The 16,786-nt window shown below is 34.1% G+C and overlaps 2 protein-coding genes across 45 annotated transcripts in view; both read left to right on the top strand.

The window, feature by feature from the left end:
• The window catches only part of ec (ubiquitin specific peptidase echinus), a 167,146-nt gene extending 157,580 nt beyond the window's left edge, over positions 1 to 9,566 (top strand). For all 5 annotated transcript variants that reach the window (XM_074122801.1, XM_074122800.1, XM_074122804.1 and 2 more), the window contains 10 exons: positions 865 to 999; positions 1,613 to 1,777; positions 1,940 to 2,068; positions 2,200 to 2,526; positions 2,635 to 2,913; positions 3,266 to 3,495; positions 3,585 to 3,732; positions 4,787 to 4,865; positions 5,000 to 5,233; positions 5,327 to 9,566. In XM_074122801.1, the coding sequence (XP_073978902.1) occupies positions 865 to 999; positions 1,613 to 1,777; positions 1,940 to 2,068; positions 2,200 to 2,526; positions 2,635 to 2,913; positions 3,266 to 3,495; positions 3,585 to 3,732; positions 4,787 to 4,865; positions 5,000 to 5,233; positions 5,327 to 9,255 (5,655 nt within the window). In that variant the 3' untranslated portion in view covers positions 9,256 to 9,566. The remainder of the gene's footprint in view (positions 1 to 864; positions 1,000 to 1,612; positions 1,778 to 1,939; positions 2,069 to 2,199; positions 2,527 to 2,634; positions 2,914 to 3,265; positions 3,496 to 3,584; positions 3,733 to 4,786; positions 4,866 to 4,999; positions 5,234 to 5,326) is intronic.
• Positions 9,567 to 11,363: 1,797 nt separating this feature from the next.
• Positions 11,364 to 16,786, top strand: part of Efa6 (Exchange factor for Arf 6) — a 64,836-nt gene continuing 59,413 nt past the window's right edge. For 38 of the 40 annotated variants that reach the window (XM_074122781.1, XM_074122749.1, XM_074122773.1 and 35 more), the window contains exon 1: positions 11,364 to 11,776. In XM_074122781.1, the coding sequence (XP_073978882.1) occupies positions 11,639 to 11,776 (138 nt within the window). In that variant the 5' untranslated portion in view covers positions 11,364 to 11,638. The remainder of the gene's footprint in view (positions 11,777 to 16,786) is intronic. The other 2 variants (XM_074122783.1, XM_074122782.1) reach the window with 1 other exon arrangement.

The following is a 16,786-nucleotide window of genomic DNA, read 5'->3' as shown; positions in this document are numbered from 1 at the left end:
ACCAAAAATAATGAACAGAAAGAAATAATCCCAATTTTGAAAGTGTGGAGATCGGCGACTTTTAAACTTTTAACAGTCAATATTTTGCAAAAATCAAATAGGTCCTCGTTCAATTAAGACTGATGAGTAACATCAAAATAATTATTAACTTTTAATTATGACTGCTGAATGATAAAAATTTGTTATGAAATAGAAAATAACTTCTTAGAATTTAAATTCATCAATAAATTCTTGACTACATTCTTTAAATAAAAAAATAGTCAGGGTATTATTACTCAATACAAATAGAGTATTTATTGGTTACAAAAATTAAATTCAGTAAAATGTAATTACGCATCGTAAATAGAAAAAAATCCTATCCAAAAAGTATGTAGAAGTTATGAACGAGAGCAAGGAGAGAGCGGGTTGAATGGAAAGAATCGATTTTACTACCGATAGTACAGGAGTGGAGAATGATTCATAAAACTGGACGGAAATTCCCGCTTGAATAGTTTCTAGGTAACCATTTAAAATATCTGACGAATGCACTTCCGAATACCTTTTAATACCTAATGCTGAGAATAGCTAGATTTATTTTATTTTATATTTCCTCAATATTAATTTAAAGAACCGGGTTAAAAGATTGGATCTAGCTGAGAATAACAGTGTGTAGTCCTAGGCGGACAGCGTGAGACCGGAAAATGCTATTATAGTTCTCATTACTACAACCGAGGACCATTCCCATGAACTTCTATTGTTCCAGCCCTGAGTTAGAAAAGAGAAGGGACTCTAGTTGGAAAATGTTCTAAAATCTAAAAACTTATTTACTATTTATCATTATTATTATTTTGTTTACTTAAATAAATAAATTATTTCTAATTTCAGGAGTTATTCTCTCAGTTACAATTCAGCCATGAAAGTGCATTACCTCCTGATGCCTTACGCAGAGCTTTGGCAGAATCTTTCTTTGATCAGCAACGATTTCAGCTGGGCTATATGGACGATGCAGCCGAGTGTTTTGTGAGTATTAATAAGTTGTTCTTATACGATCACTTTCCTGGTTAGAGCAAAATCAGTATCACTCACGCAGCTCGTAAGCTCTGACTAAAACATTCTCAACCGTCAGATTAGAGACGGTTATTTGTGCGATGGATCAACGAGCCACGTGGAATTTCGGGCAAATAATTTCGAAAGATACCATTAATGCAGCCCCCAGATAAACAGGTTTCTCTCCATGCCGCAATACGTCATTGATGATTTTTATAAAAGTGAGAGAGTGAGACGTAGGTAAGGGACATTTCGAGAGCGGACGTTGCGAAAAATTGAGTAACCGCGTGAGTTGATTATTAACTGACCTTATCATGAAGTCAGTACCATCATTTTGTACATTTCTGGAATGGCGAAGTGGATATGGACTATCTCAACGAATGTGCGCCATTGTTAGCACATGAGAAAGGTCTGTGTCGTCATTTCAGCGCAGCGGAGGGGGCCAATAATTATTTTATGCAAACAAATGGCCAATAAATTAGACCTATGCTTCAGTTTAGACCCAATTTAAGTTTTGAAGTTTTTTTTTTGTTTTTAAAATAGATTTTAATTTGTCCCACTTTAAAAATCAATCATAATGTTACAGGAAAACATTCTGCTACGCATCCATTTCCATTTGGCCAGTTCTGAAGCTGAAGACCTCTGCAGTGCTAGACATTGCATACCGCATGTTAAATTCGCCATGACTCTGGTGGAGCAAAGTGTTTGCGGTGCTTGTGGTGCTACATCAGAACCTCTACCTTTTACTCAGGTAATTTTTTTTTTGTTTCTACTTATTAACTGGACACCTTTGGTTAATTCTGAGTTAGAATTTTGTTTTTACTAACCGCACGGCCAAGTCTCTTTTCGGCAGAGCGAGAAACATCATTTTGAAATAAAATCCTTTTATAACTCGATGATTATTTTGATTTAGATGGTGCATTATGTCTCAGCATCCGCTCTTATATCTCAAGCCAAGCAAGTAGCTAGCCCTACACATCCTGATTTATTTGGACAGTTGCTCAAGAAAGCTGGTGGCATGGGAGACATTAGAGATTGTCCGGTAAGGCCAATTTCATTTCCTTCAACATTAACTTGGAGTAGTATTTTTTTTTTTTTTTTTGCTTTTTTCTTCTTTATGTACTCTTTAAAAACAAAACTAATATAGCTTTTGTTCTTTTTATTTGTTCACAGAGCGCATGTGGTGCTAAAATCCAGATAAGACGTACGCTGACCAACCATCCGGAGATTGTTTCTGTAGGCATTGTATGGGACTCAGATCGTCCATCTTTGGAACATATAATGTCATTGCTGATGACTTTGAGGACTACATTGAGATTATCCGATGTGTTTCATACACCATCTCCGGTGCCAACAGCTTCAAACAGTATGCATCAACTTGTTGGCGTTGTCACTTACTATGGAAAACATTACTCTACGTTTTTCTTCCATACAAAATTAAAAGTGTGGATCTATTTTGACGATGCAAATGTCAGAGAAGTTGGATCTAAATGGGAACAGGTAAATATTCTTCGACATTCTTTTTTGTTGCTTTATAATAAAAAAAGGAAAGATAAAACAAAAATAATACCAATACTGTTATTCATAACATCATTTAAATGTCTGCAGGTTGTAGAAAAGTGTCGACGTGGTAGATATCAGCCATTGCTATTACTATTTGCCGCTCCTGATGGCACCCCTGTTGATCCATCTACAGCCCCTAGTACCACTACTATAGCTCCAAGAGCTATGGCCATTGCAGCAGCTAGATCGGCGCCTGCTGGCCAAGTCCCTACTTTGGGCCGAAGATCCTTAACTCCAAGTCCAGAGAAGCCCAGTCTTGCAACTCTATCGCAAAGGAGGGCTGTTACACCAAATCCGGAACAATCGAATGAAAATTCCGCTCAGGTAAAAAGCACTGTTTATTTACTTTTATTGTTTTATTTTTATTACATCTATCAGAGAAAGCTGGCATTTTGCCTTTCAGGCAGGTATCTTATGTAGGAGATATGTACGATATAAAACTCAGTGTTCAGTTTAGTTTAATCACTCAGTTGTTAAATATTTAGCCTTAACCATTAAAATTTCAGAACTACTAACAGGGTAGGATTGATAAATTTATAAAAAAAATCCAAAGTAATTTCTCTTATTTCCCGAAAGAAGCTGCACTTTATCGAGTAGATAAAGTAAATAAGTCCAATTTCAGCTTAATTTATATTACTTTTTTGGTTTAAATTTTAAATACTTAAATGTTTTACAGAGAGTCCTCAGTGAATATCAGAATCTTTCTCAAATGCAAAAGATGATCGTTAACAGAAACCAGTGGGCACAACAAAATGGAAACAATGGTGTGAGTAATGGAGGTGGTAGTACTGAGTTAGTTAGAAGAGATTCCGGTAATTGGAGTGGAGATAGAAACAGTGCATCTTCCTCTTCTTCAACTTCTCTTGAAAATCCTTATCAGTATATTATCAGCAAAATGCATAACAGGTAATAATGGTTGGATTCATTTAACGAACTGTTGCTTTTGATTTTAAAAACAAAGACATTGTGAAATTAACCATACTTAATTTCTTTAGAGTACAAATAGTACCTCGAAGTCCGACAAGTTTAAAAGGAGGCGAATCAAGTTCTAGTGGCAGCCAGTGCGATCCTGGATACGATTCCTACTCATTGTCATCAACAGACAGTCTTCCACTACAGCAGACTCTGAAACATAATTTACAGGTTTGTATTCCTTTAATTGTAAATTGATACAACTTTTTTTTTAAAGGATTATGTGACTTGGTTTAACCTATATCTAGAGATTATTGTGGCACCCGTATGAAAGAGTGTATTCCAGTACTGTATTTCCCGTGTTTTTTAAATTTTTATCAAAATTATTGTTTTATTAAATTTATTCTAAAAAAAATATAGAAAAATCTTTGTAAACGAAAAGTTTATTGGATTATTTCCCTTGGGGGTCAAAATTCAGGATCATTTCTACCTGCATTTTTTAAAGTCTTTAAGACCTTTACGAGTTCTAGATAAGTAATAGTTCATTTTAATTCATTTTCCAGCAATTGGTCGCGGTTAACGGTGAGAAAATTGTTAATGCACATATGGAGTTTACATTTTAAATTCATGTTTTTCTATGCCGTTCTTTTCCATTCGCATGTGCTAAAATCACAGTCTCTAGAGTAACCGTGGTCACACTACATCACAAATGACCAAACATTACGAGCGCAAAGTTTAGGCTAGAGTTTATAAGACATCCTCTGTCCACAACGTCCGCCTAGGTAGGACTGTAAGGATGTTACTTCTCGGGGAGGAAAAACCAATGCCTGTGAGCTTTACTTAGGAGTTGCTCTCCGGAATTAAGAGTCTGATTAAACGGACGGGTCTGGGGGGGGGGGGCGAGCTCTAAAGTTGGGGAGCCACAATAGATCCAAAGGGGTCGTAGTGGCGTAGGCCTTGAGGCCGCCCTATCTAATCTAGGTAGGACTGTGTAGGTTAGATGCTATGAAACAGCGTGGAACCTAGTTAGCAGCTAGAGGAACACACTTATACTTGTGCAAATAAATGACTCATTTGCCACAATTTAAATGACTTCCATTACCTTTAGACTTTCAAGGGTTTAATTTCTTCCGGCCGCTGAGGTTTCAGGGTTCTCTTATGTACTTATTCTAATATTTTCCATTTGGAAAAATATATTTTTTAGGTTTTAGAATAGCTCTTAAAAAAATTTGCGTGTTAATCAATGTTTACTACAATGGGCATTAATGGCTTTATTACATTTCAGCTGGCTCAGATACCTGAAGGGCATCAGTCCCCAGCTTCTTTGGGAAATATGCACTGTTCCAATCGAATTGGACCATCAGGTAACAACTTTTAGAATTAATTGAACTATTTTAAAATATTTCAATAATTACAATTCACAATTGAATTTATTTAATAAACTTTTGATATTAGCTGTTTATACCTTTTTACACGCGTAAATATTTGTTGTTTACAGAATGTGAACGTTTATGTGAAGAAGCAGATATGTTACTGAAACATTCACAAGCAACCGATGACCTGGAAAAGGCATTATCTTATGCAAATGCTGCAGTTGGGAAGGCTCGACAAGCAATGGATGCACCCTACAGCAATCCTCAAGCTGCTTCCGCAGCGAGAATGAAACATAACACGTGCATTATGCAAGCTAGGAGCATCCACAAACGATTAGAAGATCCAAACGGACCAAGGCGTAATTAATTTTAATTTTGGTTGCATTATTTTTGCTCGTTATTTCGTTATTTCAATTATGATGCATTCACAGATAAATATTTTCTGCTTACAGATGGTGAAGGACGTCACAGTCGTGAAGGAAGTGGATGTAGTGCAAGAGGTTCGACAGGCTCTCATTCAAGGCAGAATTCTCGGGATAAAGGCAATCATTCCCGCCAGAATAGTAAAGAAATGCTTATTAATCCCGTCCCAGAGACCAAGTCCAAAGAAATACCAGAGAAATCATCAGAAAAAAGTATTGAGATATATGCAACTTTACCAAAAACAAGAAAAGGTCTTCTTTCCAGAGCAACAAAAACCAAGAATACAGTAGAGGATGAAGAATATTTGTTGTATGACCGTCCTGGTAGAAGTCTAAACAGAAATAATAAATCTCCGAACGGCAAGAAAGAAGAAAAGAGAGCGCGCAGTGAGGATAGAAGTGTCAAAACTCAAAAAGAACAAAAAGAAAAAGAATTTGTTTCAAATCAAATATCAAAAGATGCGAAAAAACAGGTAAAAGCAGAAGAACAAAAGCAAGGCAAAAAGCAGCATAAAATTAGAAGAAAACTTCTTATGGGTGGCCTAATTAGAAGGAAGAACAGATCTATGCCCGATTTACGGGAAGATGAAGTGACTGTTAAAGGTGTGTCAAAGGATGATTCAAATCTTGGAAAAATTGATAAACCGGGCGGCCTTTCAGGATACCTGTCTGAAGGACATTTAGAATATTCTGGCAACCCTAACCTGGAAAAAAGTAAACTAATGAGAAAAAGTTTCCACAATAGCAAAATACTTCATCTGGCTAAAGTCCCTCCGCCGCCACCATTGCGTACAACTTCACAATTAAGCAAATCAGATCGTTCTGGCCTCTTTCCTTTGTCAGAAAATTTTCACCAGAATTGGCAGGAACAACCACAGAGTTTACCACCCATGCATAATTACACAGAAAAGAGTGCTGAGGTTGTTACCTACGCTAATGGCGGATATTTACTAAACTCTAACGCTCACTTGGAAAATAACTACCAGACTACTTTAGTTACAACAGCGCAAGTACATCAAGTAGGATCTCCGCCCATCAGTGATTTTAATAAAGCAGATTTGGAAGAGGATTTCATACTTCCGCCATATCCATCTCCCCTCAACTCAGTTACTCATTCAAGGCAAGCTAGTGAAGAGTTCCCACCTCCGCCTGTAGATATCCAATCATTAACGCCCAGTACACTGCTAGAGCAGTTGCAACAAAAACGCCAGCAAATCTTAAATGAAAATGGTTTTAAAGAGTCATCTTCTTTTGATACCGTTGATAGCACGAATCATAAACAATCAGGAGGTGAGTCTTGGTTGAGAGAATTGCAGGCTAAACAAGCAGCTATCAAAAGTAAAGATAACATTGAGTCTTTGCACGCACCAATAACTCATACAATTGAAAAGCAGTCACCACTGCCTAATCAGGAAACTAACTTTAGAAACCATACAGGGTTTAATAAAGCAGATGGCAGGAAACTAGAAATGGAAAAGCCAGAGGAACAAGTGAGTTCTGTAAAAGATTTGAAATCACGTTTCGAAAATATAAGTGTAAAACCAGTTGAAAAACCATCCACCAAAACAGTTGAAGTTTCCACAGCAGAGAAAATTAAAAGTTCATCACCATCAACATTATCCAATGGAACATCCTCATTACCTTCTGTCGAAAACAAAGTAGAGCAGGAAACTAAATCCGAGGAAATAAAAAGCAATTTAGTTAGTAGCGCTAAGCTAGAGGAACTAAAAAGGAAACCTAGCAAGAAGAAGAACGTTACATTCTGCGAACAGGTAGTATTAGTTGCTACGGCTGAGGAAGACAAGGTTAACAGTTACATACCGAATCCAATTTTGGAAAGAGTTTTGAGGTCGGTGCTTCATCGTGATTCTCCCCATCAAGAAACAAAAGAAATAGCTGTACATTCCGTAGTACCTTTAAAAAGAAACGATTCAGGAAGTTATGGGCAATGTTCAGCTAGAAATCAGCCAGAAGCAAAGGAAAATGGGCAAGAAGACAGAATTATTACAGATTCAGACAAGAATGATAAGACTGTTGATAATGTTGCAAGGGTGAATGGATTCCAAAGAATGTTACCTTCTCCAGTTCCAAGTAGGCAAATAACAAGGACTCAAGCACCTAATCAATTAACGCATTTGCATCAGAATATGTACAAACCTCAAAATGGGCTACCAATAACATCTCAAGCTTCCCTTGTACATAACGGTTTACCTGAACAGCAGATAAATTCAGGGTCAGATTCTCAATATGAAATGCATTCATTGCAGTATTATCCTGAAGATCCAGTTTCTCACTCAAACTGCAACGGATCTCTTCAAAGGGATTCATACATCACTAAACAGATGCCAGACATTGACATGACAAAATATAATTTGCTTACTTCTAGTGGCTTAAAATCAGATTTTAACTCTTTGTGTCAAACAGATTTGGAGCAAAAGAATGTTGTCATGGACCATATGATAAGTGGAATTCCTACTGTTGAAAATGTGGTATATGAACCTAGTGCAATCGCATCTCAAAATTCAAACCCAGGAAATAGTCAACTTCTCATGCAAAATGGGCAAATCCACAATTTACATCCTGTACAACATCAGATAGTTTACAATCAAAATTATTCTAGTCAGAGTGCAAGTAGTTTAGCTTTACCACCACTTAATGTATTGCAAAGTAAATCTCACCCTGTGAATATGGCAGTCTCTCAAACAACTAGTCCACTGTCTCCGAATGCAATGCAAAGTCCTTATCAGCATGTTCCATTTTCAACAAGTAACCAATACGGAACAAATGTACAGCAAAATATCTTGCACGGCCAATTAACCCAACCAAATCAACAAATTCAAAATTTAAGACAGCAACCATTAACTAATTCTCAACAAACAGTAAATTCATTATCTCAGTTACATCAACCGCAAAGAAATATACCTTCGCCTAATGTGCACAATCAAATGTTACAGAATCAACTAAGACAGCCTATTAACAATCATAATAGCTGCTTAAATGGTCAAAATATGCAGCAACATTATCAGATAAATCAAAATCATCAACTGAGTAACGGTTATCAGCAGAAGAACAATTCAGCGATTCAAACAGCGTTGATGGATCAGCAGCTTAATTCAGCATATTCAAGTATTGCGCATAATCAAGTTCCAACTAGTTGTTCTCAGTCACGACCGTATCACCAAGTACCATTGAGTTATACATCCCATCAACAACACATGTTGCCAGCAAATATTCATCAACAGGCTCAGATAAACCACAACAACCATGTAAATGGAACTCCTGCCCAAAATATAAGTTCTAACGCTGGTTTACCGAGCCAAACAGGACAGTTATGTCAAGGAAGTAGTAGTGGCGCACCATCTCCATCACTTCCGCTTAAATCACAATCCTTACAATTCTCTGTACATCAAACACAACAACCTTCACTACAACAGCCATGTTACATGCCATTGCCTCAAAAGGTTCGACCCCATCTCTCTAACGGACTGACGCTTCAGAATAAGTCTCGGCCGGCTACTTTGTATCAACATGAAGCGCCTATACAAGAATATAATCAACAACAGTTGCAGCAGCAGTTACAGATAAAGAAGGATGTTCAGCAAAGATCTGAAGTGTATCAGAGGGTACCTAATCCTTTGCTGAATGAACAGTATGCTCTACAGAATCAATTTGCTGGTAATTCAATTAATTGTACTTACCAAACGACACAAGTTCCTAATAATCAGTTGACAAACTGTAATCAACAACAAAATTCCCAGGCCACTCAACAGCCGGGAATGAAATACTCTCCCTATCAACATCCACCTCCTCCGAGGCAGATGGACCCTGCGAAAGTGCAGAGTACGGTGCGCAGTACAGTGTGCAATCTGTGTAAAAAGAAACAGATAGTTCCGCCAGCCGTTTATTGTACGGATTGTGATTTTTATATGTCAAGGTTTAAGCCAAGGAACAATTTTTGATTTTCTTTTTTTGTTTTTATTACAAGGCTTTTCAAATGTAAATATGTACATTTAATTATGTAAATTATTGTATAGTAATTTTAAGTTTATTTTTTGTACCTATTTTAGGTATGTTAATTTAAAAAAAAAAAAAAAAAATATGTAGAAATGTGATATTCATTGTACTGTTAGGAGTCAAATGATCTCAGATATTATTACTCCCATCTTTTCTTGTAAGTAAATTTTATACATAAATAGAAAGTAGCAAGTAATTTTATAATGCTCTGTTCTAAGGGCTGATTTTTATAATTAAACAAAAATACTATATTAAATTTTGTTGTTTATTTAACTCAACTTGATTTTTACTGCTTAAACATATTTAAAACACCATCAATTGCCCAATATTACTAACAATTTATTTGATAAAAAATTATTATTTGATTCAGTCCTTTTACTTATTAGTTTTTTTTTCCTCTCTCTAAAAAAACTAGAGCTCTTCATAGTATTTAACCAATCTGAACAAATAACTTGAAAAATTAGTTATGAAAAATTGAATAAAAGAAATAAATAAACGTCGTATAAAAGTGAAAATAATTTATATGTCCACTACGATTTTGACAGTTGGAGTAACAATACAATATCTTTTATTGAACTGAATTATTTATTAAATTCAATATGCAACAATGTTACTTTGCAAGATTTTCACTTATAAACTCATAAATAAATTCTTACCGATGAGTATTATTAACACTATTGCAATGTTGCTTATTTGGTTTTTCATACAAATTCAGCTCTTCAGGTACAGTTTATTCAGATCTAAAATGGTAAGTGTTTTGTACGTCATAATTTATGAAGGTACAGACCATATCTTCCAACTGGCTTCCTGTGCTTATCATTTAAAATAAATAGTTCAAAATTGACTTTAAATATTTCCCAGGCAAGACGCAAGCTTTTATTTTGTATACAAGAATTTATTGTACCTGGTTTTAATCTCTGTAAAGAGGACAGAATTGGTTGTGCGTCATTCTACTGTCCGTTTTCCATCTACTACCTTAACAATTTGACGAAAATCAAATGAAAGTAACAAAAAAAAGTTTACCACCATAAAAAAAAGAGTAAAATACCAACACTAGTTGATCTTATTAGTTGTAAAAACAAATGTAGAATATCAAACCAGTTATTTAAGAAAATCTCTTACTTTTTCGACAAACATAACAGTTATTTCACGTACAACGTGAAAGTGGAAATTAAATTCCTCTCACAAAATGATAATTGAACCTCTGTTGATGGAAACAAAACGGAACCCTCCTAGAAATAAATTAAAAAAAAAAATTGAGCTATGATGGATGAAATCAACGAGATCGATTAGACAAGGATTTTGTTTATAAAAATGAATCTACATAGGTAAGTCAGAATATTTTATATTCCAATAAAATATGTTTCAAATTTTCAAGCGTGTTTTTCGGAATTCATGGGTATTCTGTGAACATCCCTAATAATTTTTTCTAGAATAGGCAGCAACTTAATTGAAAGTTTATGTTTCTAACATGACGATTTAATATTTTTCAAATCTTTCGTTAAAATAGATTAGTGGCTGATGTGAATTGGGTCAGTCATGTGAATTTATACTTCATACTCGTATCTTAATTCTAGAAAAAATTTACTTTTAAATTTAATAACACTAATTGAACGATGGAAGTAATAAAAGAGTGGTAAAATGACCTTATTTATTTGTTAACTTAAGTGAAAATTTACCTTCTTGGTTATTTATATTTTCGAACAAATTTTGGCAAACAAAAAATCTGCTCATAAAACTAGGAGCTGAATTTTCAGAGCGATGCTCCGGCATACATATCATATTAATGCACTTTTCTTTAAAACTCTACTAAAACTGGTTATGGGCAGTAAAATGTTGCTGTGAAATTTCATTTCACCAGCTAGGGAAGGGGGGTTTAATTTTTTAAATTTAATTTAGTTACATTTTATTTCTTTTTCATTCATTTACTTGTTATTTTTGAATGAAATTTGTCGGGTTATTAAAAAATAAAATTAGTTTTTTGAGAGAGAAAATAATTTTTTTATTGACAGGTTAGCCAATATTTTTGAGAGAAAGTGCGCGTGTGTACGTCTGCGAAAATGTAGTGAGAGGGAGATGATCATCTGCTCGCCCTGCTGGTAAGCTCGGGAATCTTTTTTCCTGCAAGTCCTGTTGAAACTTGAAAGTTGTGTTTTAAATGATGGGCTACTCAATATTTTTACATAATGTGCGCGATGGGGCAAACTTTTCGCATTGATTTATCAATTGTTCTAGTTTAAAATTGTTTACATGTGAGTTATCAATGCATCCGAATCACTCATTCAAACATCTGGGAAGCCGCTACAATGTTTGACATAGGTACAAACTATGGCTGAAGAATTGCTTGTCGTTTTAAATAAAAAAGATCCTACTTGTGGGCTAGGATTTTCTCTCCTAGGAACACCAGGACTTCCACCTATCATCTATGATATTGTGGAGAATTCCCCAGCTGCCGAAAGTGGTAACGTAAGTAAACTTTCCCTGAGCGGTTTTTAATAACTTTTTTTTGTTACAAAATAAAATGTACGAGAGTTTGCATGGTCTCTATTGAATTGAATTTATTTATTTTGAAAACATATTTATGTTTTTTAAAAGAAATAAAGTTGTTTATAACTTTATTGTGAGGTTAATTTCTTGTTTTTCTTTTGCTTTATTGATTTCTATTCTTATAATGTGTTTATTGGAAGGTTTCCTTAATTGTAGGCGTTGTCATTATTTTCTTTGCTTCTCAGGTTTTTTTTTTTTTTTTTAAACAATTTCATTTAAATAAGCTCCTTAGAAAATTATTTACGTAATGGTTTTAGCACATTTGTATTCCCACAGGAATTTATATTGATTTTTTATCCAGTCAATGCCACTTTGAATTTCAGTTACTTAGCATTCTTTTACAACTTATTTACATATTTTATAATTATCTACTTCTCAAATGGTGCTATTCGATTTAATTGATATTAAATCTTAAAAAGGCTAGCTATTTTTAAATTGTTCATCTGTCAAGTTATTTTACCTTGAGATAATGAGGAAAAGAATAGTTTAGATTCATTATTAGGGATTTTCGTATTATATTTTCACTTTTTTAACAAGGATTTTTGATGTAATAAGACGTATCCTTATATTTTAAAAATTAGAAAGTGAGTCATAGGGATTTAGATGATTCATAGATAATTGTTGAATTAGTACTTGAAAATTGAAATAAATCAGAACCATTTAGAAAATATTAACTAAAGCTGAATTTGATCCATTTTTTGGTTTATTCCTCTCCTCTTCAATACCCGGCAAAATGGATGTTTTCTTAATGTTAATATTTGTTGATAAATCATATTATTTGCTTAATGTTATAGCATGTTCTTGCTTTTGTGAAAACATTGTAAAGGTAATAATGAATGTATTCAGTTTTTTGTTTTTGTTTTGAAATTGAGCTGCTATTTAAATAATTGTTTCTTTTTGAAAAATGCACTGATCATTCAAGAAAAAAAGTGCTGCTTAATTGATTTGAATAATTGCATAGATCCAAACTTTTTTTTTCCTTCTCAGATATCATGCTCAAGAATTTTCGATAATTTCTAAACGTTTAACGTTTTGGTATTATTATTATTATTATTTCTTTGTTACAAAAATTAAATATTTAAGTGAAAAGTGGACACTGAAAGTTGTACATGAATGATTTAGAACTTTCACTTTTTTTTTTTATTTGTATGAATTAAAGGAGAGGAATGGTTTCTAATTATGTTTTCTAATAAACTATAAATCTTATTAGGTGCTTTCTTAAATTGAAAACTATTATAAAAGCAGATCTTGTTTGGAATTTTATTTTTTGTTTTATTTATCCCCATCTTTGAACGCATCTAATAATCTGCGAGGTTGATCGTTAATGCCTTATTTTTATTTTATGAGTATGTAGGATTGTACAAAGTCAATATATATTTTTTAAATGAGTGTTGTTCACGAGTTGAAAATATTTGTTGAATGATGTGGGTGAGTGGTTTAAATGTGAAATAAAGAAGTATATTCCAAAAAGTTATCCGCTGGGAATTGGCAGGATTCTCTCTCTCTCTAAAAAAAAAATCGAAGCTCTTGATACTGGCTTGTGGCTTGACGATTTGCAGAAAATGAATATCTTGTTTGCTGTACAAGACAACGGCTAAAACTGAAGCCCTAAACGATGTGTTTATAACCCAGAAATGCCGAATATGACCTTCGGTTTTGTTTGAATTTGCTCTAGGCGCCACTTGATATAGTGCACTTACTTTAATAGACGTGCTAACGTAGCAAACATTTATCGGTGATTGCAGCAGGTCTTCAAAGTAAGCGCAGTCCTTATTATAGCTATAATCCCAGTATATAATTGAAGTCTTTACTGAAATGAAACAATAAATAAGTTGTGCACTTGGTCCCATTACACACCTACTTCCTTTTAGATATGGACACTTCCTTAAATAGCTGAAATGGATCTCTTGATTTTTCGTGTTTATTTATGGTGGCTTTTATAATAAGTAGAATTTGAATGTAAAGTCATGTGTTTGTGTGTGTAAGATGTGCTAAAGCAGGGAAATCAAACTACTACTTGTCGAATTTGGTCCTCCTGCAATTATTTGACAATTTTTGTGCGATAAAAATGAATCTGAAGCTCTACTTGCCGTAAAAGGGTTAACTTAAGTGATGGAAGGTTTGTTGGAAAATGATTGCAGGTGAGGCATTTCATGATCATAAATATAGGGAACATATACTGGGATGAGCTTATCTCAAATTAAAGTCATTATACGAGTAGAGGATTTATGATTGTATGTTTGCTTTCAATGTGGAATTACAGTGAATTTCGAAGTATCATCGGCATTAGAGAATTTGAAAGATTACCGTATAAGTATGTTTTATCACGGAGCACCATTAGCATGTTTTTGTATCCCGCCTACCAGAAGACAGGGGAGTTCAGAGCTAGAGTTTGCCTAGAATATCCCCAAGTATCTCACATCAGTTACTTCTACAGGCTCCTTTGTTTATTATGTTGGAGAAGCCGTACTCGTAACCGTGGTTTCAAATGTTAGGTAGAGATACCTGTAATAATGCTAAGATTCGTGAAGAATCTTCACATTCACAAGAAGTTCACATTCCCTTAATCGCGTGATATTTGAGATTTTCACAGTGGTTCGAAACAGTAGTTTCAGTTAAATTCGTTTAACGAAGATGTTCCACTTTTCTTATTATTTATTTAATTTATACTTTCAATTTCGTCTAATAAGAGTGTCGAAATTTATTTCTAACTGAAAGAAGAAGTCTTTTGGTCGATTGAACATGATACACAAATTTAGCGTGAAATGTGTGAGGAATATCTCAAAAAAGGAAAGGTCGTGTAATGTAAAGTTGGTATCTACGATTAAGCAATATTGGAGCTTCTGATTCAAAGGTTTGGTCCAAATTTGAGGAAATCAATTGTTGAATAAATGTAATGTTACAGAATAGAATTTTAAGTTGTTTGCATTGTTTTTGGTTGAAAAATTATTCAAGGAAAATTGATTCAGAGGTAGTTTACAGGTTTTACTCTTAAATAAAACCATTATTCTTGGTTCTGTGACAAGCCGTAGTATAGAAAAGAATATTTATTCAATTTTAATTGGATTTATGTTTGTACTCAGTTACATTTAAGATTTCAGTTTTTTCAGTCAATACAAAATGGTGTCTCTCTCTCTCTTTTTCTTCGTGAGTGTGTTTCTGTCTAGATCTGCACCAGAGAAAGTACAAGGGTTATGATGTGGAATCAATGATCTCGACGTATATATAAACAGGGTTGAAACTTTTAGAAGTATCCTCAAAGCTGAGGTTTTCCCTCAATCGAAATTTTCTCTTAGACATTTCTTTCATCTCTCTGTGTCCTTTGCATCCTTCTCTCGCGAATCATTTCTTTGTAGGCTTTCGTCTAGTAAGTCCCTCCATGTTAACTTGGGTCTCTCTTTTTTACCTTCTGCTCTCCACCAAGATTCTCCTCGCTATCTGTTCTCGTTCCATCCTCACCACATGTCCAAACCATCTCAATCTCCTCTCCTCTATACGCATTAACACGTTGCCTCTCACCTCCATTATCTTACTTACTTCTTCGTTCTTTCTTCTTTCCAGTCTAGAAATCCCTGCTAAATGTCCCTCCAAAAATTCTACTTAATAGCAAGGAGTTTCCTTCCATTGGCTTTGAATATTGTCCAGGTTTCTGCTCCGTACAGTAACATGCTTTCCACTATACTGCTTTTTTGTTCTTCTCAGTATATTACTGCTCCACAAAATCGAGTTCAGCATGCCTATCACTTTCCAACCGGAGCTTCTTTTCATTTCTTCAATTGACGAGCCGTTTGCTTCGATGATCGAACCCAGATACTTGAAAGAATTCTCCCTTTTTATTGTGTTCTCATTTACTAAGAGATCCTAGCTGTTGTTTCTGGTAGACATCTACTACGTTTTCCCATAGTTAATTTCCTCTGTAACTTTTCTGATCATAAAGTGAAACTGAGAAATTAAATTTCCGTTTGTCAGAAATATTTTTCTAAGAAAAATGAATCAGTGTTCAAGTGAAAAAATGATAATCTGAATATTGAATTTATATTTCCTGAACCCTGTATTTCAGGCAGTTTATATAATGTTTGGTAAACTTAAATATATTTTGATTGAATGGTCTGTTTATAGAAAAGTGAATGAAAGTTAAGGATGCGTTAAAAGAAAGTTGTTGTCAGGTTGCATATCAGGTTTATTTTGTTACCTGTATAATATAGTGCGAATTTTATGTTGGAAAAAGTTTAATAATTAAAATGTGTGTGTGTGTGTTGTACTTTTTCAGCATAATTCAAAAAGGAAAATTACGAAAAGTTCAAATTTAATATTTTGACTCGGTACACAGTAACACTGATGGAACTGACAATAAGATTTTAGACAGTACCCATGTGGGTAATACACAGGAGGCTAATCGCCTTGATGGTGATGCTCAAAAATAAATAAATAAATAAAAATTAGCAAAACCACTTGGCCAGAAGTGTCACTTAACTGAAAGAATTTTCAAGTTTTCTCAAGAAAAGCTCCCACTGTTTTCTTTAAACTGGGTCCTGCCTTTACTATATATATATTTTTTTTAGAACGTTTTTAAGGCAGTTTAACTGGAGAGATATTTTACAAAAATATCACCTATCTCCTAGTTACCTGTACAATATTATTTAGAAACTCAATATGCAAGGGACATACCAAATTTATTTTCACTAGTTTTGTATTGTGCCATTAGTGTTTTAGCAATTTGTTCATACAAATGCAAGTTAGAAGTAGGAGAGAAGTAGAGAAGTCTTATTGGTGTCCGCTCCTTTATGTTTTCATTTTCTTCGCTAAAATTCTAGAATAAAAAAAAAAATGTATGTATATCAGAAAAAAACGAATAATTAAAAATATTCTTTTATTTCGATATCAATTCCAGTCCCTGCATAAAGCAGAAAAGAAAGTGGGTGAAATGTA

Source organism: Rhodnius prolixus, unplaced genomic scaffold (genome assembly GCF_049639745.1).
Source record: "Rhodnius prolixus isolate KJV_2025 unplaced genomic scaffold, Rpr scaffold_8, whole genome shotgun sequence".
Taxonomy (NCBI): Eukaryota; Metazoa; Arthropoda; class Insecta; order Hemiptera; family Reduviidae; genus Rhodnius; species Rhodnius prolixus.
The sequence above is the reverse complement of the archived record's forward strand: the minus strand, read 5'-3'. Positions and strand labels throughout refer to the sequence as shown.